This window comes from Rattus rattus, chromosome 12 (genome assembly GCF_011064425.1).
Source record: "Rattus rattus isolate New Zealand chromosome 12, Rrattus_CSIRO_v1, whole genome shotgun sequence".
Classification (NCBI taxonomy): Eukaryota; Metazoa; Chordata; class Mammalia; order Rodentia; family Muridae; genus Rattus; species Rattus rattus.
The window spans coordinates 48,298,827-48,322,761 of record NC_046165.1 but is presented as its reverse complement, the minus strand read 5'-3'; the positions used below and the strand labels follow the sequence as shown (position 1 = coordinate 48,322,761).

Genomic DNA, 23,935 nt, shown 5'->3' with positions numbered 1-23,935 from the left:
TGGACATAGTCCAGGCTGCTTAGGTCTATCACTAATTCTCCCCTTATTCCTTTCTGGACATTGTCTTCAATAATGCCCTTTACTGCCACATTTGAAACAGGTATCCGTGATGGTATTTTTCCCTAACTGTACTACAGCTGCTGCTAGGCCAGCATTTGTCAATGGTCCTCCCAGTTCCCTGCAAACTTTCATCCAAACTTCTATACCTTTATGTTTGTATGGGGTTATAGCAGTCCTACATTCTTTTGTACATTGCTCGTATACTAGCTGCTTAATGAGAGGCATGGCTGTATCAGGGTCTCCGAAGATCTTGGTAGCAGCCTCTACCATGCGGGCCACAAAGTCTGAAAACGGTTCTGTGGATCCTTGCAGAACCTTGGTAAGGTTCCCGGAGACTGCACCCTTATTAGGCAGTGCTTTCCATGCCTTGATGGCTATTTCATTTACTTGGCTATAAACTTGCTCTGGATAACCAGTCTGGTCCAGAGCGAATCTCCCTAGACCCAATAGCATGTCAGCGTCCCAATGTCTCTGAGGGTCTACTCCTGAGGCCAGATTAATGGCGGCCTGAGTATTAGCGTATTCAAAAAGATAAGATTTCCAATCTAAGTATTGACCTGAGGAGAGGCAGGCTTTAGCTAGACTTCCCCAATCCCCAGGGGTGAGGCAATACCTAGCAACAGCCTCAACTTGAGCCATAACAAAAGCTGCACTGACCCCATAGGTTCTGATTGATTCTGCCAATTGCTTCATAGTCTTAAAGTCAACGGGTTCATGATATCTATGCCCGTTAGCATCCAGAAACACTGGAAAACTTAATCCCATCTCTTTCCACACCTCTGGGCAAAAGGAAGTAGCCCCTGCTGGCTTCACCCTGCTTTTATATTGAAGGTTATACGGAGGTGCTGTTGGTATAACTGCTTTCTTGCCTAGTCTCTCCCTCTCACAGTGAGCAGCCTCTTCCTCGAGATCAGCCTCATCATCCTCACATCGTTTATCCTCTGAGCAGGCAGGGACCATTCGCCAAAGAGGTTTTGGTCCAGGCTTAAGCCTGCCCTCTGTGGCTTCTCTATCCCACACAAAGAAGAAAAGAAACAAAATTACAAGTCCTACCCACAAAGGATCAATTGGAAACAACATTGCCGTAGTTCCCAAACCTTTCCGCCTCTTTACCAAGGCTTTCAACTTCACAAACCTCTCGGCCTCTATACCAAGGCTTTCAACTTCACTAACCTCTCGGCCTCTATACCAAGGCTTTCAACTTCTCTGCTTACCTTCAGAGAGCTTTATTCTTCGTCTCTGCTTACCTCCAGAGAACCTTATCTTCCCTTATCCGGGAATTTTCCGATATCGCCGTCCTGAAGCTGAAGACTTCTGGATCCACGAGAATATTCTCGGGTCCCCGTACAAGGCCACCAGTTGTCGCGCCCACCTCGTCCAGCAAGGAAGACGCAACACCGTTGGATCCTTGTCAACAGCCTTTATTGCAGGACACCTTCATTGCTGATACGGGAACACAAGCAGCAAGAGCACTCGCCTTATATGGACACCAGGCTGAGGCTATGCTAATTGTCCTTCAGGGATTGGCAGAGCATGAATTAACTCATTAGCATATTACCGGCCAACTGATGCCAGGTGCAAAGCCTGCCCATGCGCAGTACCATTGTTTACCACAGGAGGGCGCCCTACAAACAAGGAGGGGACAGACAGGCACTTTAGACACTGTCCACCTCCTTGGACAGTGCCAACCCCAGCCACAGAGCTAATGTGTGCCTGCCCCTCTCCCACCTCTGTTCTACACAAGGATTCTGGGACATGGATTAGCTGTTACCTACTGAGAAGGAGATTCGCAATGGCCAGACATGGACACTAGCAAATCGGGTGGATGCAGGACTGATGAAATACCACAAGGAGTACTGGAATCCTCATTGGAACCCTGGCGGGGATCCATGGTTCCAGAATACACTTTTGACTGTGCAGTTAGTTCAGTGCTAGTGCTTCCTCGCTCACTGTAGCTGGACTGGAAAACCTGATGCAGCCCAAGTGGGCCTTTAGTCTGTGATCTTCCAGCCTTAGACTTGTGGTGTTGCAGGCCGCCAGCATCCTCCCCCCCCCCCTCAAGTTACTTTCTCCTTCCTACCCTCTTCATAATAGCCTACAATGACTGGCTGGCCAGAAGAGACCTTTACAGAATATTCCTGCTGCCCGGTGCTGCTGTGTGTTTCAGGAAGGAAAGAATATCAAAAAATGGGGTGGGTGGGTGGGAGGATTTTAACTTCTCAGATATAGAGGACATTTTATCCATATATGTATATATAAAACTACACTTCAAAATTCTCCTTTTCTAAAAACAGTCTTTTAATTGTAATCCTCCAAATGAAATGGCTACAAGGAGGGGTAAACACCTTTTTAACGTTGTACATGCCACGGTCACAAGTAAACAATTTCTGGGTAGTGGTGAGTACTGGGGATTGAGCCAGGACTTCACGCTCACCCACAGGCATGGGCCCCGTTAGAGTGTTTGTTTTAAAGCTGTAAAGGGAACAACAACCAAACAAAAGCTTTTCTACAGCAGCTCTGTAAGTGCAGCCTGGAGCCAGAATGGCATCGGAAGCCAGGCAGGTGACGCTTCATGGTCTCTCCTCAGGAGACACTTCCCTCGATGTCAACTCCTCCTCTCGGGTATAATGGCCTGGAGAGGCTTTTCTAGAAGTACCCATAACACCACAGACAAGTGCAAGTGGACGAGGGCCTCAAGCTAAAGAGCTCTGTCCCACTATCATGTGTTTCAGAATGTTATCAACATTGTTGGCCTGCATAAGAACCAGGAAGTAACATAAAGACTTATGTGACTGAAACATGGAAGGCTCAGCTCTACACACACAGCTGCCTCACACCTAACAAAGGGTAAGTGAGTATTAAAGTAATGTGTTCTTAAAGCTAAGCAATGAAAAACTCTATGTAGACTATGTCCCCCAGCCCGCCAGCAAGGCTGTTTTCCCTGTGGAGGCCAATCTGAACGTCTTATCCGGGTTGGCCAAGCCCTCTGTTTTAGTCCCTCACCTTCCCCTACTACTAAACCACCCGTCTGCTCACCAGCAGTGTGGGTACCGTGTGAGACTGAGCGGTCAGACCTGGACAAGGCTGTCTGGGGAACTGGAGGCCACGTCAGTGGTGAGACACCAGGGTTTCACCTGGTGCTACTCTTCTTCATCTCTCTGAGACCCATAAAATGTGGCCAGGAAGTGTAGGACTGCTTTTATTAGAAAATGCTGACTGTCAGGGCAGTGGACTCAGTAGGCCTTCTGCTGCTTGGAAGACAGGCTGACACGACGAACATCTTTTTTTGATGCACACAGAGCTACCATTTTTTTATGGTCGATATTAATTGGAATTTGTGTCTCCATGTGGCTAACCCCCCTGGAGACGGCTCATACTTTACTGCAACTGCCATCTGGGTGACAGAAAAGAGCACTGGCTCCAAGGTGCCATTGAGGAATACATCGGGTGGGCTGTCCTTTATCTGAGGTCACAGGAAACGGCACATTATAGCTATTCCTATCCCCTTCCACTGAGAAAGCAAGGCCACTGAGTGCTCAGAAATGCTATTTTTACTTTTAAGATCATTTTTAAGGTCACATGTGTGCACTTTAAGGTCTGAGTGTGCACTTTGTACACGGGCACAGATGGCCATGGAGGCAAGAGGGGCCAAGTCCCTGGGAGCTGTAGTGCAGGGACTGTGGGCCCCAGGGTGAGTGCTGGGAACCTCGTGAGGTGACCTGAAGAGCTGTACGCGCTCTTAATGTAGGCGCCATCTCTGCAGACTGTCATCTCTTTAAAAAGATTTATTTCTCAGTATTTTAACTTTTAAAAGTACCAATTTTCACAAAATATGTTAGGTTTTCTCATCGCTAAAAAACAAAAACAAAAAACCATTTTCCTTTCATTGGGGGGAAAAATCACAAAATGAAAAGGACAGAATAAATACCCCTTTTTCTTGGATTTTTAAGACAGGGTCTGTCTACATAGCCGTGGCTGTCTGTAGACCAGGCTAGCCTTGAGCTCACTTTAGTCAAAGGGAAGGTCTGTCCAAATCTACGTGGACAAGAAGCCTCTTCAATTTACTGAAAATAACTCAGGTTTTAAGAAGCAGTAGTCCTTCAATAGGTTGTTTATACAAAAAGTGTTTGTACAAAAAGTGTGACACTATTAAGAAATACTTTATACTGTAATTTGAACAGTTTGCCCAATTTTTATAAAGTTCACATAGATTGGGAATCAAAACATTTTCCCATTAAACCCCTATGCTTCATGAAAACTAGAGTGCAGAGTCAGTAGAACCAGCAAACTTGCACGAAGCGCACAGAATTCGCACTTAGCGCCCCTCTCCCGCCCCTCTCCCTACGTAGGAGTGTCTGCTTAACAGCTCAAGAGGCAGTGTGCACAGCACTGGAGCATGTAATACTCCCACTGGCTGGTTCTGAGTACAGATTCCCCATTGCCAGGGACCATTCAGTTATTTAAAAAGCCATTCAGAATTAACATTCCAGTACACCAGAACAAAGTGCTATACACATATATGAATCAGATGACCCCATGTGAAGTTCAGAGATGCAGACAGCTTTGGTGAGACCATGCAGACAGAGTCCTAGACTTCACATGGATGACAATAGATGAGAATGACATCCTTCGGATTGCTTCCTGACAAATACTTACTATTGAAATCACAAGAATATTTTCTTAAGCTGAGCTAACCAAACAGCTTGTTTATCTTAAAACCAATAAAAACACTAACAACTTGACAGACACTAAATAAATAGTCTCAGGCGAAGAGATACAACGGCAGGAAGGGCAAGTGCTCCACGCTCTGTATCCCAGCAGGCCTGCTTTCACAGGTCCAGTTGGAAGACAAACCAAGAAACTTGAAACTCATGGATGTGCAAGGGCCTCTGTGATGGTCCGTATATGCCTGACCCACGGAGGGGCGATACTACAGGATGTGGCCCCGTTGGAGTAGGTGTGTCACTGTGGGCGTGGGCTTTGAGACCCTCATTCTAGCTGCCTGGAAGCCAGTATCTGCTAGCAGCCTTCAGATGAAGATGTAGAATTCAGCTCCTCCTGTACCATGCCTGCCTGGATGCTGCCATGTTCCTGCCTTGATGAAAATGGACTGAACCTCTAAATCTGTAAGCCAGCCCCGATTAAATGCTGTCCTTATAAGAGTTGCCTTGGTCATGGCGTCTGTTCACAGCAGTAAAACTGTAACTAAGACAGCCTGACACAATGATTATACGGTAGGTTAAATATATTTGAAAAAAAAAGGCCCAGGCTTTGGTAGAGACTCAGTGTACAACCCCACCCAGAACTAAGAAGGAACTTGTAAAACACCATAAAAGTTAAGGGGCTGTAGTGTTGTGGGGGATGGACTCTTAAAATAATTATATGAAGAAAAGCCAAGAACACCCAAAATATCCTATTCTATATAAGAAACACTGATTGTCTCAATATTACCTTAAAGGAGACACAGACCAGGGCAAATTTATGTTTTTAAAGATCATTCTCTAACAAATAATGGTGGACAGACAAACATCACACAGGGAAATACCTCTGATGTAACAGTGCAGTAATCTGGGAAACAATTTAAAGTCTATATTTCATTTAAAATCACATCTGAATATTGATATCCATGTCATAATACTACAGATCATGAGGAGCTTAAGAAGCAATTCCTTACCCAACACCACAGACTCTCATCAGAGGCATGTGGGACTACAGATCTATGGCCGACCAGTGTCACTGCACTTAGAGGCCTTCTGAAGAATGCATCCGTTCTAACGGTAATGTTCAAAGAATAGCATGGTGGTTCTCACCTCTAATCCCTGCACTTGGGGACAGAGGCAGGAGGATCTCTGTGAGCCTCTCTCTCTCTCTCTCTCTCTCTCTCTCTCTCTCTCTCTCTCTCTCTCTCTCTCACACACACACACACACACACACACACACACACACACACACACACACACACACACCTTTCCTTTCTCTCTAATGGAGCACACGACCCCTCAAGCTGCACACCACACTGTGACGAGCCCTTTCTCTTCACTGGAACCCTTTCCGGTAGAAATGTCTTGCTGGGCTACTATGAAGACAAAGCATTTTTTCCCCAATCTCCCCCTCCCCAACTTTTCAAAAGTCACAATTTATAAAAATGTAGACCCTGAATCTACTTTATACAAAAGGAAATGTATTTGTGCACATAATTACTACGGACAAAGGCATATTCTGAGGGCTTCAGGCTGATCAGTATGCGTGTACCTCACTGAAGTACACTTACTTATAAAAACATGTTGCCTTTGCCGTGTGAAAACCGGGTGTTCAGTTCTCTGGATTTCTTTATAAGGGCTTTTTTCTGAGCCTCATCAAACCGGTTAACCTTGAGATCTTTATCACGATCGAAAGGGGTTCTCTCCTGGTGCTTGTTCTTATCTTCGGCAGCCTTAGTCTTTAACCTCTTATGATGAATGTCCATGAGGGATTCTGACCTTTTTGATTCCTGGGGAAGGGAGAACAGAAGTAAAAACCTTAGCTCATGTACGTTCTAGTCTACAACCAGGACGCAGAGGAGACCAGTGCATGTGAATAAGAGATGTTCGCCAACCCTGATGGGGTTTTCTGGATCCAAGACAGCATCTATGGAGAAAATGTACACTGTGGCAAATAGGATTCAGATGGAAAGAAAACATCTACCAGTCACATGTAGCAGAAGAGTCAGAAAAAAAAGGCAGCACGGTCATTATGGTTACTTAAGTCTAACAGGAGTATAAACCAAGAACAAGGGCGTGAAAGAATGAACAGTCTTATCCCCTTGGCAGGGACGACCTGGTTCCTGAAGTTCATGGAGAGCGAGGTGAAGGCAGTGACAGGTGGGAGCCAAACCGGAAGGGAGCTATGAAAGTACAGACCACAGACAGGCCTAATCCTAGGCCTGCGCAGGGTGCGTGGCCAGAGCTGTAGGGGCTTCACCCACTACTCTGCTTGTACTGTTTCCATCCTCCCCTCCCATTTACCCTCCCCCCCAGCTCGTGCTGATGCTCACACTTTCAGGTCTATCTTGACAGCATTCTTAGACAGGGTCTGTGCCAGCTAAGCAATTGGTTTACTAAGTGTAGGGATTTGCTGCAGACCTCTTAGGAGACAGGCCTGGGACAGAAGGGCAGGGGGGTGGGAGTCATTTCAAGGTTATTCACAATGGCGGCCATTTAGTCTCTTTTCAAAGATTAATAAACGTGCATATGTGTGATCCTACATGAGTTTCTATGCACCACATGGATGCAAGAGTCCACAGAGGCCTAAAAGGGATTGGAGTTCCTGGAACTGGAGTTGTAGGCGGTTGTGAGACATCATGGGGGTGCTGAAAACTGAACTCAGGCTCTCTGCAAGATCGGTAAGCTTTCTTAACTGCTGAGCCAGCTCTCCAGCCCCTCATTCAGTCTTTCTTAAAACACAAAGCATCTGTAAAGGTGACTTTCCCTTAAGGCTATGAAGAGACGGGTCTCAGGTAGCCCAGGCTGGCCTTCACTTCCTGACCCTCCTGCTCCCCCTGCTCAAATGCTAGCATTACAGTGTACTCCATCACACCTGGCTCTTTTTCTACTTCTCAAACATAGTTCTTTTAATTCTTTTTAAAGACAGATATAAAATACTGGGTCCTATTACACATATTTCCTAAAAGAGCGTAGTGCCTTTGCTGGAATGCTTTAAATTCAGATATACAAAAAGAGGGGGAATGGCAGAAAAGACATATTTTGTTTAAACTGTAACTGTTAAGGCCCTGACTATGTCAAAGAATACCCATGAAAACAAAGTAGTAAAGACAGCCCAGTGAACAGAGCAAGCGAACGGTGAGTGATGTGGTAGGGTTGGGTGTTAGAGATGAACCTGCAGTCCGAGCAGAGAAGGGAGGATCCAGAGGTTGAGGTCAGCCTGGACTACATAGTGAGTTCTGGGTCAGCCTGACATCCACTCAGTAGTGAGCCTCTGCCTAGAAAAAAACCAAACCACGACTGTCTGTGGAGTAGAGGGTGTAGCTTAGTGGTAGAATGTATGACTGTTTAATTCCTAGCACCAAAACCAAAACAGTGTATTTTCTAAAAATGTATGAATTTGAGAGCAATTTACCTTGAATATAATGGCTTTCACATTCTTTATTTTTTGTGTGTGGCCGGGTTGTGGGGTTGTGTGTGGAGGTCAGAGAACAACTAGTGGCAACTGATTCTCTCTGTCTACCATATGGATCCCAGGGATTGAACTCAGGTCCCCAGGCTTGGAGGCTTGGTGGCGGGCGTCTTGATCCACTGAGCTGTCTCACTAGCCCTAGGATGGCTTAGCACAGCTTCTGAACACTCATGCTTAGTTTCTCGTTGACTGGTTTTTATTTTTATGGTACCACTTTCGAGAGTGTCCAACTCATCCAAGGAGAGGGCTATACAGCAGCTTCACGGTAAGACCACATCACTACTTTGAACAGTAAATGTCATGGTGATGAGAATTTCATACAAGATTAGAATTCCATTTCTTGGATTTATTTAAAAGTAAACTGCAGAATCATTATATGCTCCCTAAATAACATTGATTTCTACTTCTTCCTAACAGTGAAATTGAATGCATGAATATTAGGCATAAACTCACTAATGTGTTCTAATTCAACCCCCATGAGGATCTTGGCCATTTCTGTATTACTCCAGTGAACTCTGACTGTTACTCCTAATAAATCCCCCTGTTCCAACAGCCATCGCTGGACAAAACATCACTCCGCACATGGCACGCCAGCCACCCAGGGATGAGTGCTCCTGGCTGGGGTGATGACTCCAGCTCACCTGCACTGGTGCAGTCACTTGCAATCTTACACTTTATTGATGAGTATCTCACTTTATGTCACTGGCTTTTCTTCCTCGCTGATGGACACCTAGGCTGCTACAGTGATAGCTACTATGAATTCCCTTCTGCTCATATTTCTGTGTCTACTTGAGGCTACTGCAAACTAGTGTTCTATTTTTCGGGAGCCATGTTTCCAGTATCACACTGCATGTGTCTGGTTTTACAAGAGTGTTGGTTTGAAAAGGATCCAGCTAATGAATTTTTAGCCATTCTTCCTAAACTGGTTTAAGCCATTCTGGTTATAAACGTGTGTCCCACATGTTTCAAAAAGTTATGTTCTTTTCCAGGTCTTCCATTTTATTCCCTTTGGATTTTTATGCTCCCCAGTTATGTGTGTATCTTAGGTTATTCTGAATCCAGACAATGTGGTCTAAATGACTATGACTCTCTCAGCCATGCTGGGACTTGACTCCTGAGCCTATTGGCTCACACAAATGTTTTAGTTTTTCAAAACATTTCATGTGTGTTTTACTGTAATCAGTAAACTGGTTCCAGATAACACATGATCAAAAAATCAGTTTTTACACAATTTTCATTAATTCAAACACCCAGAACAAAGGTACTTTTCCTAAATACCTAAAGCCTTTTGAGGACCAGTGGGTTCAGTAATTAACACCTGTTCTTTGAGCTAGACTACTCCCCAGTTTTTGAAAGAAAGAATATAACAAAAAATGAAAAATGATAAATTAATAGGGACCTTAGTTTATAAATTTAGATTCAATTATATTTTAAAGTTTTTTCTCCAATATATAAATCTTCCCACCAAATTTGCATATAATTTTAGAAGTTATGCACTAAGGATCTCTCTGAGTGAACAGGGCTCTGGATTTCTGATCAAGTGTCCCTTCGCTTTGTGTTTGTTTTGTTTGAGGCAAGGTTTTACTATGAAGCCTTGGTTGACCTGGAACTCAGTCTGTAGACCAGGCTGGTCTTGAACTCACAGAGATGCTTCTGTCTCTGCCTCCTGAATGCTGAGATTAAATGCATGTGCTACCATATCCAAGAGGAATTAAACTTTTGATACGAGATTTGGTAGGTAAGAAAAGTTGAAGAAATCAAATGTATAAAAGGGTCTTACCCAAATGCTCACGGATAACAGAGTCAAGTATTTTCAGGATGGAGACAGATATGTCTGAAGTAAAAGGTGGTTGTAAAGAGAGAGAGAACTGGGTCACTATGTTGCCCATGCAGGGAGAGCTGCGGGTCTGGTTCAAGCTCATCCTGCTGTGTGAGAGTGGTACTGGGAAGAAGCTCCACTGGAGAGGTGGGTTCCAGATGCAGACACCCTGGGGCGGGGGGAGGTACCATTTCTGTTCTATACCAACAGAAGGCCCATCAAGTTCAAGGTGTAGGACACAGCTGGCCAGAAGTTTGGGGGCCTATGGGATGGCTACTACAACCAAGCCCAGTGTACCTAACTGGCATCTACCTGGAAGACTTGCGTGTGTGTGTGTGTGTGTGTGTGTGTGTGTGTGTGAGTGTGTGTGTGTGTGTGAGTGTGAGTGTGTGAGTGTGAGTGTGTGTGTGTGTGTGTGTGAAAACATCTCCATTGTATTGCATGGAAATAAAGCGCATGTCAATACAAGAAAGTGAAGGCAAAATCTATTGTCTTCCACTGAAAGAATAATCTTGAGTACTATGACATTTCTGCCAAAAGCAACCACAAACTGAAGCCTTTCACTGACTTGCCTGAAAGCTCACTGGAGCTCCTAACTTGGAGTTTGCTGCCATGCCTGTTGGTGCCCCTGAGGTGGGTGTGGACCCAGCTTTGGCAGCACAGTATGATTCAGCATGATTTAGAGGTTGCATAAACAACTGCCCTCCACGATAAGGATGACGACCTGTGGGAAGGTGAAGCTGGAGTCCTGAGTTAGAAGTTTAGTTTCACAGGCAGCTGTCCTGTGATGTCAGCGGTGAGGTATGCGTGCACCACCTTATTTAGGTAAGAAGATTGTGCACTTAATGAGGATGCTGAAGATGAATGTGAAAACATGGCCTTTTTTGGGGGGGGGAGCGGGTGGGACTTGCCTACTGTTTGGAACCTAGTTGTTTCCTTCCTGAATTTTAAAGATAAGAGTGCTGCCCCACATCACAGTGCTCAGAGGTGAGATGTTGTTATTGCCATCCTCATTCTTTTCGTTCATAATCCAGTGAAGTTGATTTTAAATAATGAAAGAGAGAGGGGGGAAGGGGGGGTGACGACAGAGACGAGACAGAGAGAAAAAACCAAAATAAAAACAACATGAAAACAGAAAAATATGAGACCAGCAAGCTCTGGAGCACGAGCATGGGCTACGTAGTAAAATTCCAGCACTAAACAAAGGAAATGGAATGGCGGAAGCAGAGAAGGGAAGGGGGGGCTGTTTAATCTTCGTGTACGCTGTTTTCGTACTTACATTGTATGAGGAGACTTGCTCAGCCAGCCTTTTATCCCTTCTTGACAACATGTTCTCTTCGTCTTTCTTGCTCAATGACTTCCTTGCGCCTTGTATTTCCTGAAGAATGAGCATAATAACATCACTTAAAATAGAATTAAAAAGAAATACTATTAATTTTAATTAGATTAAATGACGAGAAACTGAACTAAAGCCAGGCCAGTTGAATTCCTCAACGTCAGAAATAGCTACCTCTATACTTGAGAAGGAGTCAGTTAGTGCAGGAGCCTGTGATGTCCTGAGAAAGGGAACGGTAAGAGCCAAAGCAAACCATCACCCTGCTGGGAGAGACTCGGGATGAGGCTGGACTAACAATGACAAAATCTAGGAAAACTGCACACAAGAAATCTTCCACTGCTGTTTTAAAAAACAGTAAAAGGGAAAAATGAAAGGTATATACATCCTGACAAAAAAGGAGGGGAAAAAGAAAAGAAAAAGAGAACAGTATCGCCATTCAGGGATGGTTTGAGTGTCTGTAGAAAACCCAAGAAACCTGCTAACAAAGGAACAGCAGAAAGAAAAGAGATACCCCATCTGCAAACACAGGCAGGCACACACTCAGGTGCCCTGTGAAAGGTTACAGTGATTCTGCACAAATGCCAGAAGGAGGGCGCTCCACAACATGGCTGGACACCATTCTGGAGTTATAGTTCAAAGTTGGTTTTTGCTTATGAAAACCTCACGTAATTCCCAGCATCCTAATGGAGGCTCACAACTGTCTGCAACTCCAGTCTCAGGGATCTAACGACCTCTTCTGGCCTCTGTGAGCATCACGCATGCATACAGTGCACAGACACACAAGCAGACAAAATACTTGTACACGTTAGAAAAAAATAAAAACTTTTAAAATAATCAGTTAAGAGCAGTGGGCAGCTCTTAATCCGAGCGCTGGGAAACTCAGGCAGGAAGACTGCTGACTGAGAGACTAGCCTGAGCCACAGTAAAACCTTGCCTCAACAAAACAGGCACTCAGAACCACTAGCCTTGGGATTACCTAGATTTGACATCACCTGCTGTTTTTTTTCTTCTCCTATGCAAACTGCATTGCCTCACCTGTTACTATACTCAAATTTCTTTTAATCTTTGGGACCAAGGAGTAGGTATGATGTTGCAAAGTGTACATCAGTATGTTAGAGCGTGGAGAATGCAACATAACACCCACACCTCACCACCTTTTCAAATAAAATCTTCTACATTTTAATTCAGGCCAGGGGGTGCATGCCATGGAAGGCATGTGGAAGTCAGGGGACAACCTAGGAGAGCCATTTCTGTGTCTCCACCTGGGGTCCTGGGGATCGAGCTCAGGCCATCCTGCTTGGGAGAAAGCTCCTGTACCCACCAGGCCATGCCACTGCCCGCGACCTCAGCACTTCTAACTCATAAGCAACTCTTCAGGCGACTTCCATCTTCTCTCTTTCTTTCTATCACTTGCAACCAAACACAAGAATTCAACTCAAGCTACCTGTGGCAAACAGAAATCCTTAGATGCAGGAGATGGTGAACAAGATAGACAAAGTCAAATGTAGACCTGTCTAGATCAGAACCAACAAAGCTATCATCACAGGTGACAAACATCTAAGACTTACGTGGAACACTGGATAGTAATTAAAACATTTAGATGAGTACTGCCAGGGACCTTGGTTTAGATCCTAACACCCAACAGAGTGCTTCTTAATAAACAAAAATGTAATGACTTAGATACTACTTTATATATACAGGCTTTTATATTTGGGTAATTTATTTGATACAGCAGTGGAGGTGCTTTTTGGCTACATTGGCAGTAATGGAGCTTATGGGGCTGATGCAGTCACTGAGAAATCTCCAGGTATCATTTCACTTGCTAGGTTAGTCTGCAAGATTGGGTTACTTTACAAGAAATTTAAGAATATCACTTCATGTACAGTATAAAGGGATATAAATTTGAAGTTAGAGACTTAAAAATGAAATTATTTCGGTGGTCACTTACTAGCTCCGTGACAAGCTATGAAGGGTGGCTTCATGTCCATAAAATAAGGGCACTGAGCCCAGTCATGGAGCTTCCCTTAGGTTTTAGGCAGCAGATTGGAAGATGGAAACAAGGAGGGTGACTTTCCTTCTTTCTGCAGAGGACAAGTCCTATTTGCCTTCAGGAGCATCATCTCAAAACGAAGTAATGCAGGGGCTAGTACTCTATAGGCAGGAAGGGAGGGAACGGACCCAGTGTGAAGATAGCAAGTGGTGTGACAACGGGAGAGTTAAGGATTCAACGAAATACCAGTGTGACAATGAGAGGAAGGGCACAGGATGAGGGACAGAGGTGGCAGCAGGGATGAGGACAGAACAGACAGGGGAAAGCAGGGCTCTGTCAGCAGACTGGCTGTCCCCCATCAAAACTGCGTTCTTTTTCCTGTAGATGTTTGTACAGGCTGAAATAAGAATGGCTTCTAACAAGAAATGTCCACCTAGACCCCCGGCCCACAGACGAGGGCTCAGATGTGAAGTAGCCGCACTCTGTGCAGCACTTCAGGGTGGCTCTGCGAACAGGCAGCACTGGGAATGATCAATTACAGCACGGACACGCCTGCAAAGCGAGGAAGAGCGGGCCGTGGCTAACAGCTGACGGCCAAGGGCAATCCATGGCTAACACAGCTTAGGTCAGAGAGGGACAGGGGAGGCTTTGGCCATTCCTAGCCAGGTGGGCAGCACATACACAGTGCATCTCTCTTGGTGGACCATGCAGCATGTGGGATAGCATGTGGGCTATCCATTCACTTTATGATAGCCCAGAGAACTAACCAACCTTGGAGTAATTACTCAGCTCTTGTCCAGTCTTAGCTACAGAACTGTAAAATCCTGAGACAAGGGAGTTCTTGGAAACCCCTACCACTCTCAAGAGTTGTAATGTCTCTTAGTTTCACACTTTCCCTCAATTTCTCACACCTCTGTACTCTCCTGACTAAAGCTTGCTTCCACATTGCACAATGCCACTGGTACCTGTGTTTTCAATCTTTACCTGTGTGAAACAATGAACTCAGAGCCTCCATCCCAAGTCTTTGGGTCATGTACAACTGTTGTGTTGCCCTCAAAACCCTGCACCAGCAGTACCCTTAAATAGTCTCATATTGGGTCTTTGCAAGTTCAGGCCAAATTAGACAGAACACAGGAACAAAAATCAAGAAAAACAAAAACATCCGTTACCTTAGCTTTTCTCTCCCGGTCAGCTGGGGTGTCGGTCCAGACAGATCGGTCTCCTGATTTGTCGTCTGCTCTTCTCTTAAAGGTTCTTGGCCCAAGACCAAAGTCTTTCATTTCAGGTGGAAGCTCAGTCATCCATGACTCTCTTGTAATTGGTTTAGGTGAATCCTGAATGAGAAAGTAAGAAACAAGGTAGTCCGAACCTTGAGTTCCGGCTCTGGGGAGACAGGCTAGCAGATTTCTGTGTTCAAGACCAGTGCTGGCTATATGGTGAGTTCTAGACTAGCCACGACTATAAAGTCAGGCTTTGTCTCAAACCAAAACCCCAAAACTCTACACAAACAAAACAAAACAACCCCCCTCCTCTCTCTCTCTCTCTCCGTCTCTCTCTCTCTCCCCTACTACTTAAGGGGTGGAGAGTTGGCCCAGGGGTTAAGAGCGCTTGCTATTCTTGCAAAAAATGATGATTCAGTTCTTAGCACCCACATGGTAGCTTAACCATTGATCCAGTTCCAGGCGGTCTGATTCCCTCTTTTAACCTCCTCATATACTGGCATGCACTTGGTATGCATACAGGAAAAACACTCATGCATAAAATAAATCAATAAAAAATTTTGAAAACTTACATCATCTCCTTTGGTCAATTTCTCCTTCATTCTCTGGGCCCTTTTCTCAAACTCTGCTGTCACACTATAGTCAACTGGTCCTTTCGCAGGCATCGGTCCAACAATATCCTCATCTTCACCACTCTCTGCTTCCTTTAACACAAGACAGTATTTTTAATCTAGGAAGAGACCAATAGGCTACAATGATCTTAAACTACCTGGAACTTAGCCAAATGGCTTACACATAAGCAACACGGCAAAGACAAAACAACCACCACCAAGCACAACCAAATGCCCATCAAACCCACAGTGCTGGCCATCACTGAATAATGAGCTTCCCTCAGCTTCCTTGGTGATGACAGCTCCATAGCACATGGACTGTCTGTCCCATGTCTCTTCCTGTGTCATCAGAGACCTTATTATATCATTCCTATTCATTACTGTTCTCTGTCTGTGTGCACACCTGTGTATATGTGGTGTGTGTGTGTATGTGGTATTTGTGTGTGTATGTGGTGTTAGTGTGTGTGTGTGTGTGTGTGTGGTGTGTGTGTGTGTGTGGTGTGGTGTGGTGTGGTGTTGCGGATAGGAACTCAGTGTCTGTATGTGTTAGACAAGGGTGCTACCCTGGAGTCACACCTCCAGGTTTTCAACCCTCTGGTTGATGGACAAAGATCTGGCCTTAAGAATCTTTTCCACATAGCATTCCTGGTATTTCTTGCCAATTGGTCAGAAGTGACACATTTAAAACCTTTTTTATTCTCTGTACATAAAATGCTCTTTGGAATATGGCAAGTGAATCATGGTATTCTCAGCTTTTGTGAAACAAGAACTGAGTAACAGCCCCCAAAACACTGACCCAGAGGCATCAGTTCAGTCCTCAGCATAGCTCACTTACTGTAAAGATAAAATAGCACTGTGTCAACTGGATATATCTTGAGCTCCGAGTTTTAGATTCAACATTTCTTTGACTGATCTATCCCTTTCATCTACCTTGTCTTCCACACCCGAGATTCTCTTTTCCATGTCCTGAACTCTGATGGCGAGGCTTAACTCTGAGGTGGTTTGACTCGCTAAATGTTTCATTTCCAGCTTCATTTCAGTTTGGGTTTTCTTTAGTGATTCTATTTCTTTGTTAAAATCTCCGTTTAAGTCTTGAATTGTTTTCTTCATTTCATTCAACTGTTTGTATTTTCACAGACTTCGTTGAGGGATTTATTCACCCCCCCTTTAAGGTCCTTGACTATATCTGTAATTGCTATTGTTTGTTAGGCCTTTGCCTTAAATGTGAGCTACACTTCTCAGGGCCTACTTAACAGGGTCACTGGCTTCTGGGAGGCACAGTGTCTTGGCTGTTTATGTTTCGGGACCTAGGCGACTGGAGTTCCAATGTTGGAGGTATTTCTTGGTGTCCATATCAGGTCTAGTCTTTTGTTGGGTGGGTTTTCTGTTCTCTCTGCGTATGTGGTGTTGTGTGTGTGTGTGTGTGTGTGTGTGTGTGTATGTGCGTGCATGCGTGTGTGTGTGTGTACCACACTACAGAGGCATATCTCTCCTTCCATCTTCACATGCATTTCAGGGATGGGACTCAGGCTGCCACGCTTGTGTAACAGGTGCCTTTACACACTGCCAGTTCTTTGGCCCACAAACATCCTGTGTTGTAATTTTCCATAGATAGAAACCTTCATGGCATAAAGTATGCAAATATAAAGCATATAATGAACCTCTTAGCTGTACTTTTACTTATGTTTTTGTGTGTGTATACCCATATATGTATGGATACACACGGAGGTCAAAAGATGACACTGAATCCCCTAGAGGTAGAGTTATACCCAGTGTAGGTGCTGGGAACTGAACTTGAGTTCTCTGCCAATGCCCTAACTGCTGAACGATTTCTCTAATTCCTATGATAAACTTTTAAAGTTTTAAAAAACATTAGCATTTGGGGCCAGGCATGATGGCACATATCTTTAATCCCAACACTTGAGAGGCAGAGGCAGGTGGATCTCCCTGAGTTCCAGCCAGGTTTATATATTGAGTTTCAGGATAGCCAGGGCTATGAAGAATCCCTGCCTCAAAACAACAAAGGTGGGATGTGTTAATGGGTGGGTGGGGTATGTATACTTTGTCGAAGCAGGAAGAGCCACCCACTATGGGTGGTACCATTCCCTAGGCAGAGGATCTTTGAGGCATAGCAGTTTCTTTCCAAGTTAAAACCTTCCACCTTGGAGGGAACCTTCTTAAGTCAGGAAGTGGAAAGTGATGAAAATACCACCCTTGGAAGATAAGGAGCACATACCACAGCACCTGACCGCCTTGCTTTGTTAAGACTCACCCGGTACAGGAACAGCTTTTACTTCATCTCTGGGTGCTCTAGTCTCACAGAAAGCTGATGATGTGTTAAGAGAGTCATATTTGGAGTCTCCTATCTCACGTGAGCCAAAAGATTACAGATATCATCCAAGTTCTGAGTCTGTTATACATTTTAATCTTTAAATAAAAAAATTCCAAACCTCTGAGTTGAAGAATGGTGACACTTGCCCTGGATTCTCTCTGCCTTTGTCATTTTTCTGTGGAGACTTAATGAAACCAGGTGGCAATGCAGGACCTATTATAGGCCTGAAAATAAAATACACCATTATCATCCTCTCTTGACTTTAAAAAGCTATTTTCAGAATAAAAGTTCACAGTTAAAAGAAAGCCGGATAATAACAAATGAGGAAAATAAGAATTTTTGTAACATTATTCTCACTAGTATTAATAATTCTCTACTAGATGTTTAAAAACCCAATTTTTGCACCTGTTATTTTCTACTTCGTTTTTAGAAAAATATTTTTGTTTCTCTAAGGGCATGTGTGTGTCACAGAATGCATGTGGAGGTCAGAGGACAATTTTAGGGAATGGGTTCTTTGTACAGTAGAACTGGGGACCAAACTCAAGTTCTCAGGCTGTAGGACAGGTGCCTTATCTGCTGAGTCATCAACTAGACACTAAAGCATACATTTTCAGTCTTCTGGATGCGACTGTCCTCATGAGGGTATGTTCCATCTTGTGCTTTGACTTCCACTCTGTTTTGATATTTGCTAGCCACTGAAAACTCCCATTGGGTCTTATAAATACAATCAGAACTACTAAGTAGAAAGTGTTTTCTCCTAAGGACGCCCACAGTAGGAACATACAATAGATGCCAGCGATCAGTGGCAATACGCCAGGACAATACCACCTCCACACAGTCCTTGCTAATATCCAGTGATGACCCAGAAACAGAAGAATGCAGCTGGTCCACTGTGCCCCACAGAGAAAGGAGAAGATACTGTGCCAATCACACTCCACTTGGTTGTATCCATCTAGTTCCTTAAACAACCTTGTCCATGTAAGCCACGGCATGTTGGGAAAAATTAGTAGCAAGATCAACAGAAGCAGTGAGGGGCTGAGCTGGAGTCTAAGTTCCAGACTTTTTGATGTCAAGTTTCACGATTTTTTGAGTTTCACTACTGCCCTATTCTCAAAGGCTATCATCAACACAAAAGAAAATGGCCCCAATCCTGAGTGAGACTTTGCTAGAAAGGAAACCTACTTTATTCTTATTTCATACTCTCAGCTCCTTTATCCAGTTTTCCCTTATGGTGCTTGCTGGTCAGTGTTAGCTGTACAGATGCCACTGAAGTCCTCGGCTGGACTTCCAGGGAGTACATGTTGGCTTGGAGTCTCCCAGACAGGCTTCTTGGCAGAGATAAAACAGTATTGAGGTCCTGACCTCCTAATAACCTTGTTTTGGTTCATGAACCAAATATAGAACAGTTTTTTGTATGAGCGGGTGCAGCTTCAGATTATCAGAAAGACCCAATTAGGTGTCATTTAAAAGCTACAAGGAAATGTTTGAGGGTTTTTTTTCCCCACTAAGTATAATGCTTGCCAGAGCCACACAGACATTAATTGTTCAATTTTATGACTTTAGAATTGTGGAGATAAAATCGTTGTAAAATCTTAGAAGACGGTAAATACCTAGGTCAGTGAGAAGGTGCAGAGGGTGAGGGCTCTTGCTGCCAGGCTGAGGACCTGAGTTCAACCCTGGGACTCACAGAGAAGAAGGAGAGAAGCGACTCCCACAGGTTGTTCTGTGACCTCCACAGGTCAGTGATGTCATTTGTGTGCCCCCATAAATAAATAAAATGTAATAAAAATTTTAAAATATTAAAAATATATAGTAAATATAAAACAGACATGGCATTCTATAGTTATATCGTTTTTTTTTTTTACTTTCATATTTGCTACGATTTATTTCACACAGATTTTTTTAAATTGAAAATAGCTTTTTTTTCCATAGAATATATCTGATTATGGTTCCCATTCCCCAAACTCTTCTCAGATCCTCCTCAACCCCCCACCCATCCAAATCTACACTCTTCATTCTCCCTCTCATTAGAAAACAGGCACCTAAAAATAAAATAAGATAAAACAAACAAACAGAAAAAGGAGCCAAAGAGAAAACACAAGCAACACATTCAGATGCAGACCCACACATTGGCACACACAGAATTTTAATGAAAACACAAGATCAGAAACCATCATACATAAGCAAAAGACCTATAAGGTAAAGAAATGCCAGACCGAGCCCCGAAAGTGATTTTTAAGAAAGGAGCTGCCATAGATTAAGCAAAGTTCATCCAAAATGCTTAGCCCACAAGCATTTCCAACTTCAGATCTTGGATACTTACATACGCATAATGAGGGACCCTCGGGGAAGGGTCTTGAATTTAACCATGAAAATTTCTTTGTGTTTCATACATACCTTCTACACACAGCCTAAAGGCAGGTGATAGTTACAGCCCTAAACAAGGCTGTGTATACCGAATAGCGGACTTGTGGTGTCACGCTGGCTGCACTCCCAGTCTGGGGTCTGGAGGCGTTTTAGATTGCAGATTTTCAACTGAGAGATTGCCCATCTCTAATGGGTTCCTCTGGAAGGAATGTTACGTTGCAGGGGGCAGCCAGTAACTTATCTATGAAAAGTAGAACTAGATCCTAACTTTTAAGCTTTGAGAGCCACATCTGTGTACCTGGATCATTTGTACCACGGTTAAAACTGTAAACACACAGAACAAACGGCAGTAGACTGGTAATCCTGCTACACTTAAAGAGACAGAGTTATATGGACATTAGGACTTGGCATGTGAGATCCTAAACTCTGAATATAAAAAGAAACAGCCACCTCTTCTGTGTGTGCGTCCATACAGGCAGGCGTGTGGCGTGTACTATACTAGAAAACTATCGTGTACTCCCTGAGGTGGTTTTGGAGATGGTCCCACTTCAGAACCAAGCATGCTTGTCTCACCGTGTCCTCTAAGACCCCTTGTCCAGGGATAGGAGGTCCTGGGCCCTGTGAGACAGGAAAAGGAGAACAGAAAACACGTCCTTCCCCAAAAGTCATGACCTGGAGTCCAGAAGGAGAGTAAATTGCTTGAGTACCAACACCGTGTTCTGAACACAGCTGTAAGGCAAGCCGTCCCCAGCCCTACCTTGTTGTGGGAATGGCTAATTTAAGTCTCACCCACAAGGGGACATCCTGCTGTTTTCTCTGGTCCACCAGGGGCTCTAGCTGCTTGCTTCCCTGTACCTCTTTAGTCATCTCTGCAGGATGAAGTGAGTGGGATGTGATGCCCGCCTTCTAGCTGATGCTTTAGTCTTCTAGTCTCACTTGCTATACGCTTAACTCATTTGAAACTAAAGGGTGGCTTTCGTGGGCTAGTCTCTGTATAAAACAGTATAGTATTATGAACTTTAAAAAAGGCTGACACATTCTAATTTATCACCTTGGAGGAGAGTCGTCCTGCTTCTTAAACCCAGGAGGAAGGGCTGGTCCAAAAAACCCATCATCGTCATCATCGTCGTCTCTATCTTGATTTCGCCTCCGCTTTCTGAAAACAAAAATAGCATAAGTGAGGTAAATATATGTTAAATTTTTACAAAAACAAAAAAAATTTGATAGAAAAGATTCAGTAGACATATCTAAACACTGAGACAAATCAACCCTGCTCCCCACACACAAGAAACAAAAAAACAAATAAGACATCAGCACACTCTAATAGTTCTTAATCTTTTCCAGGAATTTATCTTCAGTTATTTATCTATCATTCTTGTGGAGAATTCAAGATCCCACTAAGTGAGAAATCTCAAGTCTTTTCTGCCCTTTCTTAGTGAAATGCACGAGTCCAGCTTTTATTCTCCCTCTCAGAAGCACTGTGAGTTTCCTTTACTGCCTCATAAGCTTGAAAGGGCATCAAAGTCATCTGAAAAACGAGGTTCAATTTAACTGCCTGCCCCAGGGTCGGGAAGACTAGACGAGAAGGAAATCATTTATTTAAACAGAATATCCATTGCCACACATTACTAGAATAAACTGCTTTTTTTTGGAGGCACGGTCTCACTATGTATTGTCTGCTCTTCAACTCACAGACCACCTGGTTCGGCCTCTGGGGTGCTGGGATTAAAGGTGGGCACCACCATGCCCAATTAGAATAAGTTTCCTTATAGAAGATGTAGACTGTGTGAAATGCCATCTAAGAGGACATCTTCCCTGTGCTGTACAAATCTGAACACCAGTGTTCTAGTAGCCAGTGGTTCCAGCCAGTTTATCAAGGTGTGATGTTGCAGGATATTTGGTCCAAGGTGTGATGATGCAGGATATTTGGTCCAAGGTGTGATGTTGCAGGATATCTGGTCACATTGTGAACGGGAAGAATCCAGCTGTGGCTCAGCCTTTGAGCCTAGAGCTTTTCGTTCACTGCAAACAAGAACGTGTAGTGTGGTCCAGCGTTAGCCCAGACCTTTAACCCAAGAGCTAAAAGTACAGTCAACCCTAGGTCAAGAGGCTGAGCAAGCAACCAGCTGATAAGTGAGAGAACAGAAAGGAGAGCCTTTGAGTTGAAGGGTATTTAAGACAGTGTAGAAAAGGAGCTTTTCCTTCTGGCGGAAGAGGACGGTCAGCTGGGTGCTTCCTCTGTCTCTCTGAGCTAGTGGGCTTTCAGCGTCTGGCTTCTGAATCTTCATTCGGTAATTCCAACAGCAGGGAGTTTTCTTTTTAAAACAACAGTGTAAAGTTTGGTTCACTGCATAATTCAATGACTTACTTTGCAGTTGGACCAGCATCATCTTCTTCAGACTCTTGATTTCCTTCTTCAGATAAAGAACTACTGTCCTCGTCGCTGTCTGAGTAGTCTGAACTGGAGCTTCTGTAATTAGGAGGCAGAGCTGGCCCTGCAACTGTATAAGTTTGGATGGATGTGTTACAGCCCTTTCACCAAGTACTCCTGACTGAAATGTTCTTTTCATAGCCATAGCTGGCTAGCATTTACTATGGACTTACATCTTCAAACTATCTATCCACCTACCAACCCATCCACTCACTGTGGATGTGTGACAGGCTAAATATACACAAAGAAACAAATGTTAAAATGGTTGGCTCAGACAAAGCACTTATATTGAAACAGTAAAAACATGTGTCTGTGTGGAGGGGGAAAATTTGGAAGACAATGGCCAGGAAAGGTCACTATGAGGCATTTGGGTAGACTTCAGTGATGAGACAACAGTGGCCACAATCCAAAAGAACATTCTAGACAGGAAGAGTCAGCAGGAGAGAACAAGCTATGCACTCTCCACCGATGCTGGAGGCTGAACGTCTAACCCAAAGGAAGGAAAGGCTGCAAGCTTTGGAGTTGGAGTCTTTGGCTTTGAATCTGTACTCTGCCACTTACTAACTATATGGATTGCATCCGTTAGTTAGCTTGCCTCTGTTACTTTGTTGCTCTGTAAAATGTGGCTGATAAAGTTTAAGTCTAGACCAGGAGTCCTCACTAGAAGGAAACCCCGAAGAATGTTACAAAGATGAACCCTGAGGGCACTATGAAAAGCTCTACAGTTAAAAGTAACTGTCACCATTTGTAACACATGCACCATCCATCTTTTCTTATACAGTTGGTGGCAATGCTCAGGAAGGTAACACTTAAACTGGTATTTGAAGGACGTTTTAGAGTTGTCAGGTGTCTAAGTACAACCAGAGCAGCCCTAAAAAGCCTATCGTCAAAGCACTGGACTGTGTGAGCACTGGGCTGCGTGTGTGAGATGGAATGCTAGAATGAGGCCAGGAAGTCAGGCTGGGGAGAGGGAGGCACAGGATCTTCAGCGAGAGACTTCTAAATCCGAAGGTATAGAGACACTAGGTTGTAATTTGTACTTCACCACTGACTAGCTGTGTGTCTTAGGTACAAATTCTCCACCCGCTGTCATCGTTTGTAACACACGCACCCTCCATCATCTTTTCTTTTAACAGTTGATGGAAGGGTTAAACAGTCGACCGGACGAAGATTGATCAGTTAGCACAGTCCTGTTCGTATTAATAGCAAATTTGATGATCAGGTCCCAAACACTCCTGCGTGCCTAGCTTGCTCCTCAGGGTGGACCGCGCCAACTCCGCGGTGGTTGCCAGTCCTTCCCGCGAGTACTGACGCCCGCTGCTGCTTACCGGGGCTCGGGTCCCGCTCCTGGTCCTCAACTGTTGCGCGCTTCTTGAAGCCAGGCGGCAGTGCCGGCCCGATCAGGTCCCTAGCCATTCGCTGCGACGCACAGTCGCTCAAAGCCCAAGCCCACTTGCACGCGCAGTTTAAACACAGCCTGCTGGACCGTAGACTAGGATTTACAGCCAGGGCCGGAAATTTTTCCGGCTTCGTCTGATGACGTAAGCCCGCGATTGGCTCGTTGACAGACCGCCGTAACGGAAGTGACGTCTAATGT

The 23,935-nt window shown here is 44.3% G+C and overlaps 1 protein-coding gene and 1 pseudogene across 1 annotated transcript; one reads left to right on the top strand and one right to left on the bottom strand.

Annotated features, from left to right (window-relative positions):
- Positions 1-6,219: 6,219 nt before the first annotated feature.
- Gpalpp1 (GPALPP motifs containing 1) lies at positions 6,220-23,870 on the bottom strand. The gene is made up of 8 exons (XM_032917673.1): positions 23,667-23,870; positions 22,276-22,408; positions 20,959-21,063; positions 17,659-17,764; positions 15,170-15,301; positions 14,547-14,711; positions 11,331-11,429; positions 6,220-6,550 (listed from the first exon to the last, which is right to left on the bottom strand). The coding sequence occupies exons 1-8, from the start codon at positions 23,752-23,754 to the stop codon at positions 6,332-6,334; spliced, it is 1,047 nt and encodes a 348-aa protein (XP_032773564.1). The 5' UTR covers positions 23,755-23,870; the 3' UTR covers positions 6,220-6,331.
- Positions 10,111-10,808, top strand: LOC116913843 (annotated as a pseudogene).
- Positions 23,871-23,935: the final 65 nt, after the last annotated feature.